The sequence below is a fragment of the Pteropus vampyrus genome, unplaced genomic scaffold, assembly GCF_000151845.1.
Source record: "Pteropus vampyrus isolate Shadow unplaced genomic scaffold, Pvam_2.0 Scaffold4, whole genome shotgun sequence".
NCBI classification, from domain to species: Eukaryota; Metazoa; Chordata; class Mammalia; order Chiroptera; family Pteropodidae; genus Pteropus; species Pteropus vampyrus.
In genome coordinates, this window is record NW_011888785.1 from 23,401,738 (window position 1) to 23,418,645 (window position 16,908).

At 32.0% G+C, this 16,908-nt stretch overlaps 1 protein-coding gene across 1 annotated transcript in view; it reads left to right on the forward strand.

Annotated features, from left to right (window-relative positions):
* PCLO (piccolo presynaptic cytomatrix protein) overlaps window positions 1-16,908 on the forward strand; it is a 368,833-nt gene that overhangs the window by 168,009 nt on the left and 183,916 nt on the right. Inside the window, exons 4-5 of the mRNA XM_023533486.1 lie at window positions 4,001-4,696; window positions 13,743-16,908. The exon at window positions 13,743-16,908 is cut by the window's right edge and continues 1,935 nt beyond it. Of these exons, the coding sequence (XP_023389254.1) occupies window positions 4,001-4,696; window positions 13,743-16,908 (3,862 nt within the window). The remainder of the gene's footprint in view (window positions 1-4,000; window positions 4,697-13,742) is intronic.

The window sequence follows — 16,908 nt, forward strand, 5'->3', positions numbered from 1 at the left end:
GTTTGCTCTGTCTTTCTGTCACAACTTTGATTTGGTCGAAAGAGGGATGAATAAAGCCTCTATCATCTACACCATTTTTTCCTGTCTCTATTAGTATAATTTTTTATCAGCTTTAAAAATAACATTTTGAATGATAGGCAAATGCAAAAACAAGAACCCATGTAAAGTTTATTTTTATTTATTTATTTATTTTTATTTTTGAATCATAAGCTAATAGGAAGCAAAGAACTCAATGGTATTATAGTAGCAATCTCCTTGATTGCTTGGTTTTCCTTTAAAGAATTTTGAGTAGGGGCCACCTAGTCTCTGCTTAAATATTTCTATCAATAGAAACTATATGAGCTTGCAAATCAGTCCAGTCATTTTTTTTAAATGAAAATTCATGTTAAAGTGATATTAAGGTTTTTCAGATACAAATATGAATACTCATGTAGGTTTTGCAGCCATCACTTTCCTACCAATTTAAGTCTAATGGCAAATTTTCAGCCTGCTGCAGGTCTTGTTATTATGCTTCAGAAAAGATACTTGAGAAAATAAATAGGCAGGTCTGAAGTTCTGACATTTTCCTTAATGGTATTGTTGCTATAGTTACAGTTGAAATGTTATATAAAGCAAATTGCTTATTGATGGAAAAATGCTGAGTAGCACAGCAGCATGCTTTTTCTGGGTTTTTATTGCCTTCATTTCCTACTCTCCTCTTAAGATTAATGGACTTTTGGAACATTGTTTTGTTTTGAACAAGCCCTGATGATGTGCTGTTAAAATAAATGCATTTTCTTAACATGTACTAGCTGACAGTTGAATATATTTTATTATGTTGTGATTAAAGTAGAGTTACCTTTTTATAAACTATTTGTTTATGAACATTTTCCCTACTTGGAGGTGAATTTTAATATCCTGGTTATTAATGTTAAAGCACTAACTAAAAATATGATTAATCTCATAGTATAGAATCTTCTGAATTAAACAAATTTCAGAAGATTCTGAATTTGTTTAATTCAGAAGATTAATAATATAGATGAAATATAAACTTTTATTATGTTTTACACTATTAGATAAGATATTTATAGTATACTGAAAATAAAATCTGTTTCAAAAACACACAAAAAAAGGAAATGGTTTGAGAGCATTCATAATGACTAGTTTGTTAAAAAGCCTCCATAAGCATCTATATTTTGTACTTTTCTATGTTCTATACTCAGTAATATAATAGAAATACATTAAATATATACATATATAAGTAAATTATATGTAGTACATTATATTATACATAATATATATTCATTTTCTGATGGTTTCACTGTCTTTATTAATATTTCAAAGATAAAAGCATACTCATTTAATATTTAACCCAAAGGCAAATATGAATAGTCATGGATTTCACAATTGTAACTGTTACAAAAAGAGTTAATGCTAGGCCTGGTAATGTATTTTCAGCTAGTAAAAGTCATATATGATAGTAATATATTATTCATTGAATTCTTATGTAAGTTACGAAATCTTGCTTAATTTATCTCAAGACTACACCTGGACTAGAAGCATTATGAGTGTTTAATAGTGTAGCTATTGAAGAAATAAGAGTGCATAACATTTTGGGTGACTTAGAATACTTTTTAATGAAATTCCTGAATATTCATGCAAAAATCTTTAGGATTGTTTTTAGTAAAGAAAGCAAAAAAAAAAAATTGTGAACCACAGATTTTTACATCTTCTTGTGTCTTTATAGAGTATTTCCTAAATTGTTTTTGTGAAGCAAATTTTCCTAGTAATTGTGTTTGCATTTAATGATGCTATGACAATGACAATGACCCTTATTGTCCAAAATGAACTTACTTGAAACTTTATTTTTAGTAGTGTGGATCAATTTTGCTTTTATCATTTCCACTTTTGCTTTTACCCTAGCCTCTGCCTTTTCATATCCTTTTAATAAATAAAATTTAAATTTACATCTATAGAGAAATATAAAATTTTTGATGCTTCTATGATACCTTGAAACAATCACTATGTTTATTTCCTCAACACATTTACCTTTTAACAAGAGCTATGTTCCACTGTAGTATCATATGCTATAAATAGCAAAGGATGACAACTTTGTAGGAATAATTTGTCCCCCAAACTCAGATAAAATAATAACACTTTTATAATTGGCAAGAATTTCTAATGAACTGAAACATGTATTCCTAGTACATTAAAGATTTCCTAACTTATTTACATTAGGACATGCCCTGATGGGAATGCTTAATGCACACCTGCATTTAGTTTTTAGAATCCATTTGACAAAACAGCACAGTGATGCAGCTATTTGTATCTGTTTTTGTTTTTTAAAAAATCAGGCTCTGAATGAAAATATCCTAAGATATGGCTCAACCAAGTAATGGCTTTTAAAACCACAGCACAGATAAAGATTGATTTTCTGTAGATAATATGGAATAGTTTCTCCAGGGACTGTTCAACACAAGGGCTGGAGCTTTTAGTATTTGACATAAAAGATCAAATCAGTTTTGTTCCTAAGACTTTTATATAAAGTTATTACATAAAGAAGCCACAATTCACTTCAGAGTTGCTTTAGTAGAGAATTAGTATTAGATGATCATACGCACAAAAAGAAATTAATCCATAATGCATACTAATGTTTTATAGACAACATTTACTTAAGTTAAATAATTGGCTTTTGTTTTTACTCTTTTGGATCATCAAGTAAGAATTATAATGGCTTACAGATTTCAAAACAGTCATTATTAAGCAACATATTTTAACGTCTCTAAAGAAATTGGAAGTGGAAGTAAGAAATTAAACTCAATCTCTGATGATATTCTAGAACAATAAGTGATTTTTATCTCTAAATTTAAGTTATGCAACTGGAAAGTGATCTAGTATGAAAAGCAGTTTAAAATTGAATTTAGCAGAAAACAATGCAACATATGATTGCAATATTATCTTGTTTGACCCTCCAACTGTATACTTAACAAAATGAATACTCATAAAATGGTAACAATTAGAAGCTACATATATAGCCTTCATTTTTTACCTTATAACAGAAATAATGTAAAAAAAAAGCACAACATACATCATTAAGGGAGGAATTCTGACATAATCTGTCTCCCATGTGATTATTTGTTATTTATGAGAGAGTAGTTTGCAGTCTTTAGTTTGCAAAAGAATTAACTAACAGTTTATTAAAAAGGCAGATTTTCTTCCTACTCCAGGAACCTGCTAAAATAATTTTGGTGTTGTTCTCAGGAATTTGTATGTCTGAGGACCACCTCAGTTGATTTGGCTTAGATGGCCCATGGATAACCCTGAGGAGCAGAGTTTTAAGGAACTGTTTTAGTCAGCAATTCAGAAAACTCTAGGGAAAAAGATATCAAACGATTTGAGCCTATGAATGCTTCTTGCTCAATTGCATTAGAAATGTGAATATTATTAAAAATGAAATTATTTTTAATACTAAAGTGATTCTTGAAAACTCTCAATATACTTTGTAAAGTCGTATTGTATGTACTAGTTACAGCTACTTTCAACCTAAGTCAAGAGATAGGAGATTATAGATTTAATCCTAAAAAAATTTTTGATTAATTAGTTGTTAAATAAAAATTACTATTAAATTTAATAGTTTTTAAATAAATGTATTATGTTAATACTAATTTTGAAGGCATCAGGCTTAAAAATAGTTCTATTTGGGACAAAAGCAGATTTCTCACCAAAAAATAGATATTCTTGTGTCTTTAAAGATTTGTTTTCTTTTTCTTTTTTTTATGGTGAGGAGAGTAACTTGCTCATCTTTAAAGATTCCTCATATTTTTTTTTATTTCAAATAGTCTTTTAGTCTTTTTTGCAATCTTCTTGAAAAATCAAGGTATCATTGATTTAGAAAACAGTGACCTACCTTCTCCATATACAAAATAAGCAACTAGAAATTGCCAAATTTTAACCTTGATAAATGCACCAAAACAGATTACTTATATTACACTTAATATTTTCAATGCTTTTTTATTTGTAGATTCAAGAATGGCTTTGTTTAAATTGCCAAACCCAGAGAGCAATATCAGGACAGCTTGGCGACATGGGCAAAATGCCATCCACGCCATCAGGGCCAAAAGTGTCTCCTATGCCTGTACCTACAGAACAACCACCTCAGAAAACAGCAATGCCTGCTCAAGATAAAGTGAAAAAGAAGGAACAAGAAGTAAAAACAGAAGCTGAAAAAATCATTCCAGAAAAAGTAAAAGAAACACCTTTAATTGAAAATATGCCTCCCAAGATAACAACAGATCAAAAACAAGAAGAAAGTAAACAAGAGAAAGACAAAGCTTTAGCCCCTCAAGAAAAAGAGCCACCTCTTGAAGACAAAAAAACACTCCCAGAAGAAAAAAAGCCACCTCCTGAAGAAAAAAAACCAACCCCTGAAGACAAAAAGTTACCGCTAGGACCAAAAACATCAGCTCTAGAGGGACAACAGAAACATGACTTACTTAAAACTCAAGTACAAATTGTTGAAGGAAAGCCTGAAGGCACAGTGGCTCCACAGGTACTGCAAGAAAAGAAGCAACCACAAACCAAGATAGAAGATTTACCATCTGGGATGCCTCAGAGCTTTCCTGAGGGAGATGATAGGACAACTCAAAAAATAAAAGAACAACCACAAGCAGCATGCACAGCACAGCCTGGTCAGGTGGAACCTGGGAAGGAAAAAACAGTAAGTTATGTTTTCCTAACTTTGCACAGTCTTATGTATGTTATTTACAAATTTTTACTTAAATACATGGAGTGCTTGATGGTAATTATATGTGAAATTGTTCAACTAATGGCTTTTTCAGAAAAGTGTGACAGTCGTTTGCTAAAATTAAGAACTGTGGTTTTTTGACTGCTTAATCTAATTTAAATAAAGCATAGACATAAAATTTATTTTTCTAGCTCCATGCCTATTAAATAATTTATCAAAATCCTGCAGAGTGATAAAGAAGAGTTTCTTATGATTTTAAGTTACTCTTTTTTCTCTCCACTATGAATGTAAAATCAGTATCCTCTTTTAACTTAAAATAATGGGTGTCTTTAAGTTTCTGTTCACTTATCCACTTGGTTAAATAAGTCAATAAGTTTTTTTTCTTTTAATTTGAAAGACTTCTAAGGTGTGCTCAGCCATAAAATAATTGTATAAATGTGACTGGAAAAATGTGGAAAAATTTAAAACAGAAGTCATTTTTTAAAAATTTTAAGTATTTAGCATGATTATAATTAATGTATTGTATTCAGTTTTGTTCAATGTGTTTACTATTAAAGTGTTATTTATAACCCAAGCATAATCTATAATGTATATATGTATATATGTACATGTATGTGTGTGTATATATATACACATGTATATATACATATATATATTCTTTTCTGTTTCTTTAGTAGAAACTTTTAAGAGTGCCCCATCTTAACCAATATTTGCATAAACAATAATATCATTTTTAGAGGAACTCTTATTTTTTCAGACCTACAAGAGCTGTTACATCATATCTAGTTGAATAATTTTAATTCACAGTTGACAACAATGACTTTCAGGAAAATGAAATAATTTATTAGTATTAAAAGTTAATATTAAAACGCTAATTAGAACCTATAGTTTATCCAGACTCTGGTTCAGTTATTTTTATGTTTATAGTTTATAACACTGTTATTAACCCATCTCTGATATATGACACATAACTCATTGACTAAATCCTGATCTTCCTTTGTTATATAAATGAGTTTATCAGAGTCAGATAAAGTGGATGCTTGTGTATTCTCCACTCCAATGGCTGAATCTGGCCACAAGCACCATCACCAGCACCCATTACTTTTCCTAGCTAACCACTTTTCAGAACTTGATGCTTTTTACCACTTCTCCCTTTGTAAAACTATCCTTGGCTTTTATGACTCATACTTTTTGTTCTCTTTTTGTCTTTTTGATAACCCTTTCTGAGTTCTACTTTGATTATCTCTATTACTTTCTCTTTCTCAATCTGCATACGATGAGGTTTTCCTTGTTTTTCTTTGAGTTCTGTCTTCTTTCCTTTAGGGGAGCTACATGGACAATTCCTAAACCACTTGCGTAAGTACCTTCTGCCCTTCTTTTGATTGTCAGACCTGCATTTTTAAATTCTCAGTAGATTGTTCCACCTCGAAGCCTCAATGTAAGACAGAAATCAGAATGTTAGAATCTTATCCACTCTCTATAGAAGGAATTTCTGCTTCTGACCTTCTATTTCTGATAATGGCACCATCATTCACCTTGTCTGTAGTCTTCCAGTCACTAATCTTCTGAGTAATCTGAGGTTTCTTCCTATCCACTCTTTACTCTCAACTCAATTCATCACAATCTTCTCCATTAGCTCCTGTTCCTAAGGACACTGTTCTTCTTATGGCCTTCATGACCTTTCACCATTGATTTGAGTAATCTTATTAGTCACTATGCTTTCTTTCTCCCATCTCCAGTACATAGTCATCAGATAATTATTTTCCAGGATTCAGATAATTTAATTCTATTGTTCAGATGTTTCTAATCATTCCTTACTGCTTTATAAATATAATCTAAACAATAAGTGTTCAAATAGTTTGCTAATGCCCTACTTTTTATTATTTTACAGCTATCATTCCCTTTTATCACTACTTTTTTCATTTTACCTCAATATGTATATACTTATTTATTTCTAAATTAAATGTATACACTAAATTACTAATATAATATTTACAATATAAAATACTGACAAAATATAAAATAAAAATTAATAAAATAAACTAAAATTATTTTTATTATATTTATGTAATTATAGATATAGTTGATCATATTAAAATATAATTACTGATAGTGTTTTATAGAGAGCATTAATTGTGCTTCAATTTTTTTGAAAATTTTGGTCTGAAATTTTATTATAGAACTATTTGAAAGTGAACTTCTAAATCAGACTTATTTTTATATTTTGATATTTAGTTTTAATAAATATCCATAACAAAAATATATAACCCACAAGGATATACCAGAAATGGAAGAAGTAGATCAAAGATTTACTTGCCAAATCTTGCTACCTGTTTTCTATGTTTGGAATTAAAAACAAATTTTTTTCTTAATTGCTGAAATTTCATAAATAGATGTTAATCTTCCCTGAGACCAGTCATTCTTGCTAACTATCAGAAAATGTGGTGGTTTTAAATACATATTTTTTAAACAAATGGCTTTAAAACCCAGAGTTCTTCATTTGGAAGGTTATAAATGGAATAAAATATTCCACTTAAAGTTTTTTAAATGAACAGATATAACAGCTTTCAAAAACGACACGCCATTTTACATAGCATAATCATGTGATATTTCCAAATATCTGTCTCCAAAGAACTGTTCCACCTCATGACTTTCTCAAAGAGACTAGTGTTTATTCTTTCCTTTTTCCTAAAAGGTAGCATATTGCTGATAACCAGGATTTACTTCCTTTTAAAATTTCTAATAACTAGTATACTACTGATAACTACTTGTCATCACTAAAAAATTGAACTTTGGAATTCTTTTACTTTTGTTAAAAAATAATTAATCTTCATATTTTACAACTTGTTAAAATTAATTTCCCATGAGATGATCAGTAAATCTCTGTGGTTAAAATAAATTCATAGTTATTCTTTATCTCAGTATAAAACATTAAAAATATTCTTCAAAATCTAAGGGTCTCATTAAAATACAATGTGTACCACATCTGTAAAATCCTGAGCAACCTGTCCAATTCTGGCATACTTATAACAGATACAGTAAATGAATTTCACATGTACTGCTATCTCTGTAATCTTACTCTTTATAAAGAGTAATTCCAATCAGAAAAACCACTTCTCAGTATTTGATATAGTTTTTCATTAAAAATATATATACACTGTTAAATAAATCACTCAATATTGGGGCTGTCTTCATTGGTACATTATATCATAGTGTCTCACAACAATGATTCTTTAAGTATTTTATTACTGAAACAAATAGTGAATATTATAAACTGAGCATTAGAAATATCTACACTTTGTTCCTATTATTACCTAACCTTTTACTACTTATTTTGTTCTAGTAATTTTTCCTCAAACTTTCCACAGTTATTTTTTAATTCCTCCTAACAAAAAAAAAAAATGCAGTTTGATATTGTTTTGTACATATTACTTTAGCTATTTTTCTATGGCAGAAAAGTCAAGTCTCTCTAAATGATGTGTGACATTTTTGTCTTTTACTATTAAATAAGAAAACTCAAAAGAAGATAATAAGTCTTTATTATTAAATTTATTGAGAATTTATAAAGTACTGGAATATTTATTTGCTGAAAATTATACAAGTTTATAATGGTGTCATAATATCACTTGCTATAATGCCAAAGTGCATTATGTATTAGGCAATGTGTTATTAGCAATAATAGATTTAAATACAGCTATCAAATAGTTTTCCTAAAATGTCAAACATTTTTGGCCTAATTTGTTTCATATCTGGTTTAACTTGGTCATCACTGCTTTTACCTTCTAATGTTGCTGATGAAAAGTTTGTAGCAATGTGAAGAATGTTTGTGTTTCTTATATTATTAGTATTATCTTTAACATATGATTTTTTAATGAAAATCTTTTGTCAGAGCCTTTTGTCTACCACTTACCTATTATAGGAAAGTTGGTTTAGTTGAAACTAGGTAATATAAACCACAAATGTGCCCAACTGAACAATAAACTTTGTAAAGGTGAGCAAATGAAATGACTTCCTCACTATAACTTCTTATAGTATAACTCCCAGTTTTCTTCCAGGATTCCTCACAGACCATGTGACCAACTAACATAAGAAATAAATACCAGTGTCAATCTATTTATTAAATATTAGTAAAATATAATTTTTATTTTAGATTGAAAATACAATAAAAATCTTAACGTTTACTTCTTATAGTCCTTTATTAGATCATTTTTTATACCTGCCTGGGTTTCTGCAACACCTGACCAAGATTTCTGTCTAAATAGCTTAGCTTGGCTTTCTCAGCCTTCTGGAATATGGCTCCAATATAATGTTAGAGCAACCTAATATTCTCCACAAGAAATGGAAAACCAGTCAAGTATGCCTGTGTGTAATTCCTGAAGGTAGCTTGTGCTTTCTCTTTTCTGAGCCTGTACTCCTTCTCTGTGCACTGATGCTGCGCCCTTATATCAACCCCATCAGAAAAATTTCCCCTGGACTTCTGGGCTGCTCTTCTCCCTAGTGGCAGTCACTTCTGCTGCTGAACTTCCTATATTGATTAGTTTTAAATTATTTTTTGTTGGAAATCAAAATAATACTCTTAATTTATCTTTTACTATATTCTGAGCACTATGTGACCAACTTTTTCTATCATTTAATCCACATAACTAATGATGAGGTAAATATGTGTTTTAAATAGTAGAGAACTAAATTTCTATGCTGAAGAACACATGGCTGGGAAACAGCAAAGCTAAGATTATAGTCCAGTTCTAACAATAAAGGCTGAGCTCTGAAACACTATACATAATGCTCCTTTCTTATACTTTTAGCATACTCCTTTTCATTATTATAATTATTCATCTTTCTTAGCAGCTCCCAATATAATCCCACTCTGTGTAATTGTTTACTTTTCTTACACATTTATATTATTTTATTTATTCACTTATTTGTCATTTGTGTCATTAATATTATTATAGTATATCTTTGTATTTCTTTGTTACCACATCATTTTCTCTTCACTCATTCCTGTCTTTCAAAATGTGTTTGTTAAATAGAATTAAAATTTATTCTGGGTATAATAAATAATTTGTAAGATGCTTTTTTCTTTACTTTTAAAATTACGTGTTTCTTTAATTTTAAAATTACATGTTGCTACAGAATTCTCTCTTTTTACTTAAATACTTAAACAGAATATTTCTTGTCTACATTTGATAAATTACATTGAAACACTATAGCTTCGCTGATAAAAACCAAAATTTGAACACCTTTTAACATCAAATTTTATTTCTGATTAAAATGACCCAGGGATTAGTATTAAAGTTATCTATGCCATTATATATAATGGCACCATACTCAGATAGGATGAAAAATAACGAGATTTTCTGTAATGAAAAGGATTTCCATGTGTGTAGGACTATTTGATTTTTCTCTCTAGGTTTAGTGAATTTTATGGACTTAATCTTGTTTAGAGTGATTAGAACACTCAGACTAGCAATCCGTTTTGAACCAAACATTCTATAAACGATTAAAGATAATTCATTTGTTTTACTTTGGCCCATTAAAATAAATTTCTTGGGGAAAATTAAGCAAAAACTTAACATTGCATCTTTTTGTACACTGTTATAGTTAACTAAGCATTTAGTTCTTAACCCCTATAATATTCAAAAAACTTCCATTTACCTTCAATGTGGAAAGCTAAAAGTTTCAACACTTGGGAATGAGTCAGAACTAAGATTGGCAATACAGATATGTCTTCACTACTAGAGAAAACTTCAAGATATGACACAATGGGAAGAGTTTCACATGGGGCTCAATTTATCACTGTTTTTCTGGCATCTCCAAATTGATGAATGGCAGCACAATTGGAAGGAAAAGGAATGCTCCACTCTACTTTTTATTAGCAAGTAAAAAAATAGAGATGTTAGCCTCAGGAAAATTTGAGTAATTGTTTCATATACACAGACTAGGAGGCTTCAAGTAGCCATAATTCTATACATGGGAAAACACAATACATAATAAAAATAAAAGTCAGTGTAATAGAGACTAATGGTAAATGTACTTAGAAGAATACAGGGAAAATGTGTACCTCAGGGGAGCTGAAAAATAACATTGATTTTTTTAGAAAAATGTATGCTTAAATTATGGCTGTTCCCACTCACTGCCTTCATCTAAGATGAAAAAAAAAATTATCATGCAAAGGGTAGACACCTGGAATTTTATTTTTATGTAATAATTTTGGAGGTCATTCCAGATATATTTTGTAAAAAGTAAAATAGATAATTAATTCCAACTACTGATCATTTATTCAAATGAAGAAAGTAATACAAAATAAGAAAATTCAGTGACACTTATACACATATGTATATGTTATACATATATGTATGTAATTTAGAAAGAACTTTGAACCTATTCATTTTATTAAATCTTAATAGGTTTTTAAATAGCTTAATATTCTTGTCAAAAATAAGTATACAGCCATGCATTTTTGAAGCAACTGAGAGAAAACATCCAATCTTTTAGTTCTAGGGACTTAGATATTTGAGAGAAAATAAGGCCAATTATACCTCCCTCACATAAATCCTTTGATCATATTCATCTAGAGTTATCATACTTCAGACATTCATTTGAAGTTTAAATAATTAGAGAAAAACAGACCCAACTTACACACTATGTTTTACATTCTTCTCGGTTTCATCTACTCTTTCATATTTGATCAAATTATCCCCTTGCTAAGAAATGTTATTCATGAATCACAGGTTTGCTGTGTTAAATCTGTATAGACCAGTTAACCTACATGGGTACAAATTGCACTGGTACTTGCACCAAATAGTTCACAAAGGAGAGTGGATGGCCACAGGAAGGGTAAATGGATGGACAAATGAGTGCCTAAGTGTGCTGGTCTCTGTATATGAAGAGCAACTAATTTTTTTTAGCAGTAGCAGGTGAAAAGATGAACATGTAGGTGCCTTAAATCAAAGAGACAATGGGCCTGTTTGGCATATGATCTGATGATGATTAACAAGTTAACAGTGTAATGAAGAAGCAGAAGGTCACTCACCTCTGTCAGGGGAATTTACACCTATGCTAGTTAGTATTAAAAAAAATTGATATTATGAATTTTTCAATATATCATGGTACAGTAAGTACATGACCAACTGTTCTTTCTGAACAGTTTAGCCAAATGCATTTTGGTCACCTAACTTGATTTTCTTATCAACCACTCCAAACATTTTATCTTAGACCCACAAACCTATACAGCAAAATTTTCACAGTCTTTTGCCACCTTGTAATATGGAGAAAAAGAGTTGCCATATTATGGGGGGCGGGGGGCGGAGAGGAGGAACTCATCGCAGCAGCATCATAGGTAAATTCTGATTGAATTCTATGAAGAGGAAACAGAACAGGAAGAGAGTAGCAGGAGAAAGAAGTGGGTAGAACATAGTACTGAGGAAAGAAGAAAAGCATGAACATGTGGAGAAAGGCCACATAGAGGGTATTGTAGGGTAGGTATTTTGTTATTTATGTTAGTCTTCTGTCTAATGTATCTTAATTTCTTTTGTTATGTTGTATATGTCTGGTCCTAATTTTTGTAAAATGTCAGTAGAACCTTAAGAATTGATTGTATAAAATTATAATTTATCTTTTATTATACTCAATGAATTGTTATATATAACGATAGTAACATTTCTTCTATATATGTATAGTTTTGTTACATTGTTGTGTTTTATAATATATACAGACACAAAATAAAGACTATAATGGCATCATCAAAATTTGATTACGAAGGATCATTTTCTTGACCTTTTATTCACAAGGAGTTCAGATACTCTACCCCTGTGGTTATAGTGTTTAATGTGATTTAGTGAAGCTTTGAAAGGAAGACAAGGACATACACTGAAAGCATACTGAACTAAAAAAAATGTGCTCTAGTATTGAGTAGGATATGAGGAGATAGAAATATCCCTCCAGTGTGACCATCCAGGAAAATTTTAGTAGAAGACTGCTTACCTGTGCTCACCTCATCAATGTGTGGCTCTTAAAAGAAAGGGACCAAAGTTAGTTGGGTGCTCATTACTACTCTGATAGTCTCACAGTTGCATATAAGTAACCTTTTCATGTATAGACATCTAATGATCCAGGTAAATTCTTGATAAACTGAAGAGTAAGATTTGCTTTTTGGAATAAAGTTGAAGAATATATCTCACTGTCATTTTTAGTTGAGTCATGTTGTAAATTCAGCAAAAGCATTTCATTCTATAATGTGTTCAAGATACATCTCTAAATATACATAATAAAGACAGATATTGAGATTAAAATGAATTTAAAATGAATATCAAGCCATGTAAAATATCAACAACTTATATATATATTTGAGAATTCTGTAGCTAAAAGGAAGAAGATAAAGAGCAGCAATAGGAGGAGAAAAGGAAGGAAGGAAGGAAGGAAGGAAGGAAAGAAGGAAGGAAGGAAGGAAGGAAGGAAGGAAGGAAGGAAGGAAGGAAGGAAGGAAGAAAAAACAACAAATGTTCGTTGTTTTTTATCCAACGTAACATCTGTTCAAGTAAATTTTTCAACATCCCGTAAAACTTGTAGCCAGATAAAAAGCCCATCCTCTGATTCTTTCTTTGCCTGTCCTTATAATATAAAAGTATTGTGTTAATGGAACCATTATAATTTTCCTTCGACAATTTGAACTCTCTTTCAAAGTAAATGTACTGAGAAAGATCATCTCGTTTTTGAAAGAAAATGGTTTTGAAATATAAAAAGGATAGTGTTATCGGACTAAAATCAAATGTCATTGAGAATTGGCATTTAGTTAAACTTAGAGTAAATGAAAAGTAACCTTAATCAATATGTATCAACTACTTTTGTTTTTTGTACCCATTCAAAGGTTTTTTTTTTTTTTAAAAAACAATACTGGTGTGCAGTTAAAAAATTTTTTTACAATTAATTCTCCATTCATATAGTTATTTGGGAGTAATGGAGAGGCCATTTTATTAGTTTAACCATGTTAAGTTTTCCTGTATCTTTTCCTCCCTGCTAGGAAAAGGAAGACGACAAATCAGACACTTCAAGTTCTCAACAGCCGAAAAGCCCACAAGGTCTGAGTGACACTGGATATTCTTCAGATGGCATATCAGGTTCACTTGGTGAAATTCCAAGTCTTATTCCAAGTGATGAAAAGGACTTGCTCAAGGGACTCAAAAAGGACTCTTTTTCACAAGAAAGCAGCCCTTCCAGCCCCTCAGATTTGGCTAAGTTAGAAAGTACAGTCCTGTCCATCTTGGAAGCCCAGGGAAGTACGCTTGTTGAAGAAAAGTCAGATAGGAAAACACAACCTCAGGAGGTTTCTCCTGAGCAGCCTACAGATCAACAGAAAACTCAGAGTTTAACTGAAACACTGGAAACTGCAATTTCAGAAGAGAAGTTGAAAGAGAGTCAAGAAGAAAAAGATACTTTTAAAAAAGATAGCCAACAAGGCATTCCTTCCAGAAAGGACCATAAAGAGAAGTCTGAGTTTGTTGATGACATAGGTACAAGAAGACAGCCTTATGATTCAGTCGAAGACAGTAGTGAGAGTGAAAACTCACCTGTTCCACAAAGAAAACGGAGAACCAGTGTTGGTTCATCAAGCAGTGATGAGTATAAACAGGATGATAGTCAAGGATCAGGTGAAGAGGAGGACTTTATTCGAAAACAAATAATAGAAATGAGTGCTGATGAAGATGCTTCAGGTTCCGAAGATGATGAGTTCATTAGGAATCAGCTGAAAGAAATTAGTAGTAGTATCGAGAGCCAAAAGAAAGAAGAAACAAAAGGGAAAGGGAAAGTAACAGCAGGGAAACACAAGCGACTAACTCGAAAAAGTAGTACAAGTTTTGATGATGATGCAGGGAGACGCCATTCGTGGCATGATGAAGATGACGAGACATTTGATGAAAGTCCTGAACTTAAATACAGAGAAACTAAAAGTCAGGAGAGTGAAGAACTTGTAGTTGCTGGAGGAGGAGGGCTACGGAGATTTAAAACGATTGAACTCAACAGCACAATAGCAGATAAATATTCGGCAGAGTCATCACAGAAAAAAGCAGCATTGTATTTTGATGAAGAGCCAGAATTAGAAATGGAAAGCCTGACAGACTCTCCAGAAGATAGGTCAAGGGGGGAAGGATCTTCTAGTCTTCATGCTTCCAGCTTCACTCCTGGCACATCCCCTACATCAGTGTCCTCACTTGATGAAGACAGTGACAGTAGCCCAAGTCACAAAAAAGGAGAGAGCAAACAGCAGCGCAAAGCTCGGCACAGATCACATGGTCCTCTTTTACCTACTATTGAAGATTCTTCAGAGGAAGAAGAATTGAGAGAGGAAGAAGAATTATTAAAGGAGCAAGAAAAGCAGCGGGAATTAGAACAGCAACAAAGAAAGAGTTCTAGCAAAAAATCAAAGAAAGACAAAGATGAACTTCGAGCTCAGAGAAGGAGGGAAAGACCAAAGACACCACCTAGTAATCTCTCCCCCATTGAAGATGCGTCTCCAACAGAAGAATTACGTCAAGCTGCAGAAATGGAGGAGCTCCATCGATCTTCTTGTTCTGAATATTCACCTAGCATAGAGTCAGATCCAGAGGGTTTTGAAATAAGCCCAGAAAAAATAATAGAAGTGCAAAAAGTTTATAAATTGCCCACAGCAGTGTCTTTATACTCACCAACAGATGAGCATTCTATTATGCAGAAAGAAGGTGGCCAAAAAGCATTAAAAAGTGCCGAAGAGATGTATGAAGAAATGATGCATAAAACCCACAAATATAAGGCTTTTCCAGCTGCAAATGAACGAGATGAAATGTTTGAAAAAGAGCCTTTGTATGGAGGGATGTTAATAGAGGATTATATTTATGAATCTTTAGTAGAGGACACATACAATGGTTCAGTAGATGGTAGTCTGCTAACAAGTCAAGAAGACGAAAATGGATTTATTCAGCAGAGAGGGAGAGAGCAAAAAATAAGACTTCCAGAACAGATTTATGATGATCCTATGCAGAAAATTACAGATCTCCAGAAAGAGTTTTATGAATTAGAAAGCTTACATTCTGTCGTGCCTCAAGAAGACATTGTTTCAAGTTCTTATATCATCCCAGAAAGCCACGAGATAGTGGATCTGGGTAGTATGGTAACTTCTGCCAGTGAAGAAAAAAAATTATTAGATGCTGATGCTGCATATGAAGAACTTATGAAGAGGCAACAGATGCAGTTAACACCTGAATCCAGTCCAACCCAGCCCCCTATCAGGGATGACATGACAGAGTCCACTGTGGACTTTGATAGGTTGCCTGATGCATCGTTGACATCAAGTGTTCTTTCAGGAGCATCTCTTACAGATTCAACCAGCAGTGCAACACTCTCTATCCCAGATGTTAAAATAACCCAACATTTTTCAACAGAGGAAATTGAAGATGAATATATAACTGATTATACAAGAGAAATTCAAGAGATAATTGCCCACGAATCACTGATTTTGACTTACTCTGAGCCTTCAGAAGGTGCTACATCTGTGCCACCCTCTGACACACCTTCCCTCACGTCATCCATTTCTTCAGTTTGTACCACTGATAGCTCCTCACCCATTACTACCCTGGACAGCATAACAACAGTTTATACAGAGCCAGTAGACATAGTAACTAAATTTGAAGATTCTGAGGAGATTTCTTCACCCACATATTTTCCAGGCAGCATTATAGACTATCCAGAAGAAATAAGTATATCTGTAGATCAGACTATGATACAAGATGGTAGAACTAGTCCTGATCATATTATTATTTCTTTACCTGATATAGCTCCTTCTATCTTAGAATCTATAGAAACTGAGCCTGAGGGACTAATTGCTGACACTATTTCCACTGACTTATCTATAACTGAAAAAGACCCAGTGAAGAAAACCGTGAAGGAAACTGAGAATGGAATTATTCTGGAAGTTTTGGAAGCTTACAGAGATAAAAGGAGTGAGTCTGAGACTGAACTAACAAAAATTAGCTTATCTGAAACTGTGTTTGATCAACCACCTTCTGTAATAGCTTTTCCAATGAAGGAGCAGGTTTCAACTACACACTTTATATTGGGAGAAGTCTTTGGTCAAGCAAAACCTACATCTCAGTTACCATCTGGCAGTCTTCCTGTTTCCTCTCTTCCAACTAAAACTCGTCCATTTCTTCGGA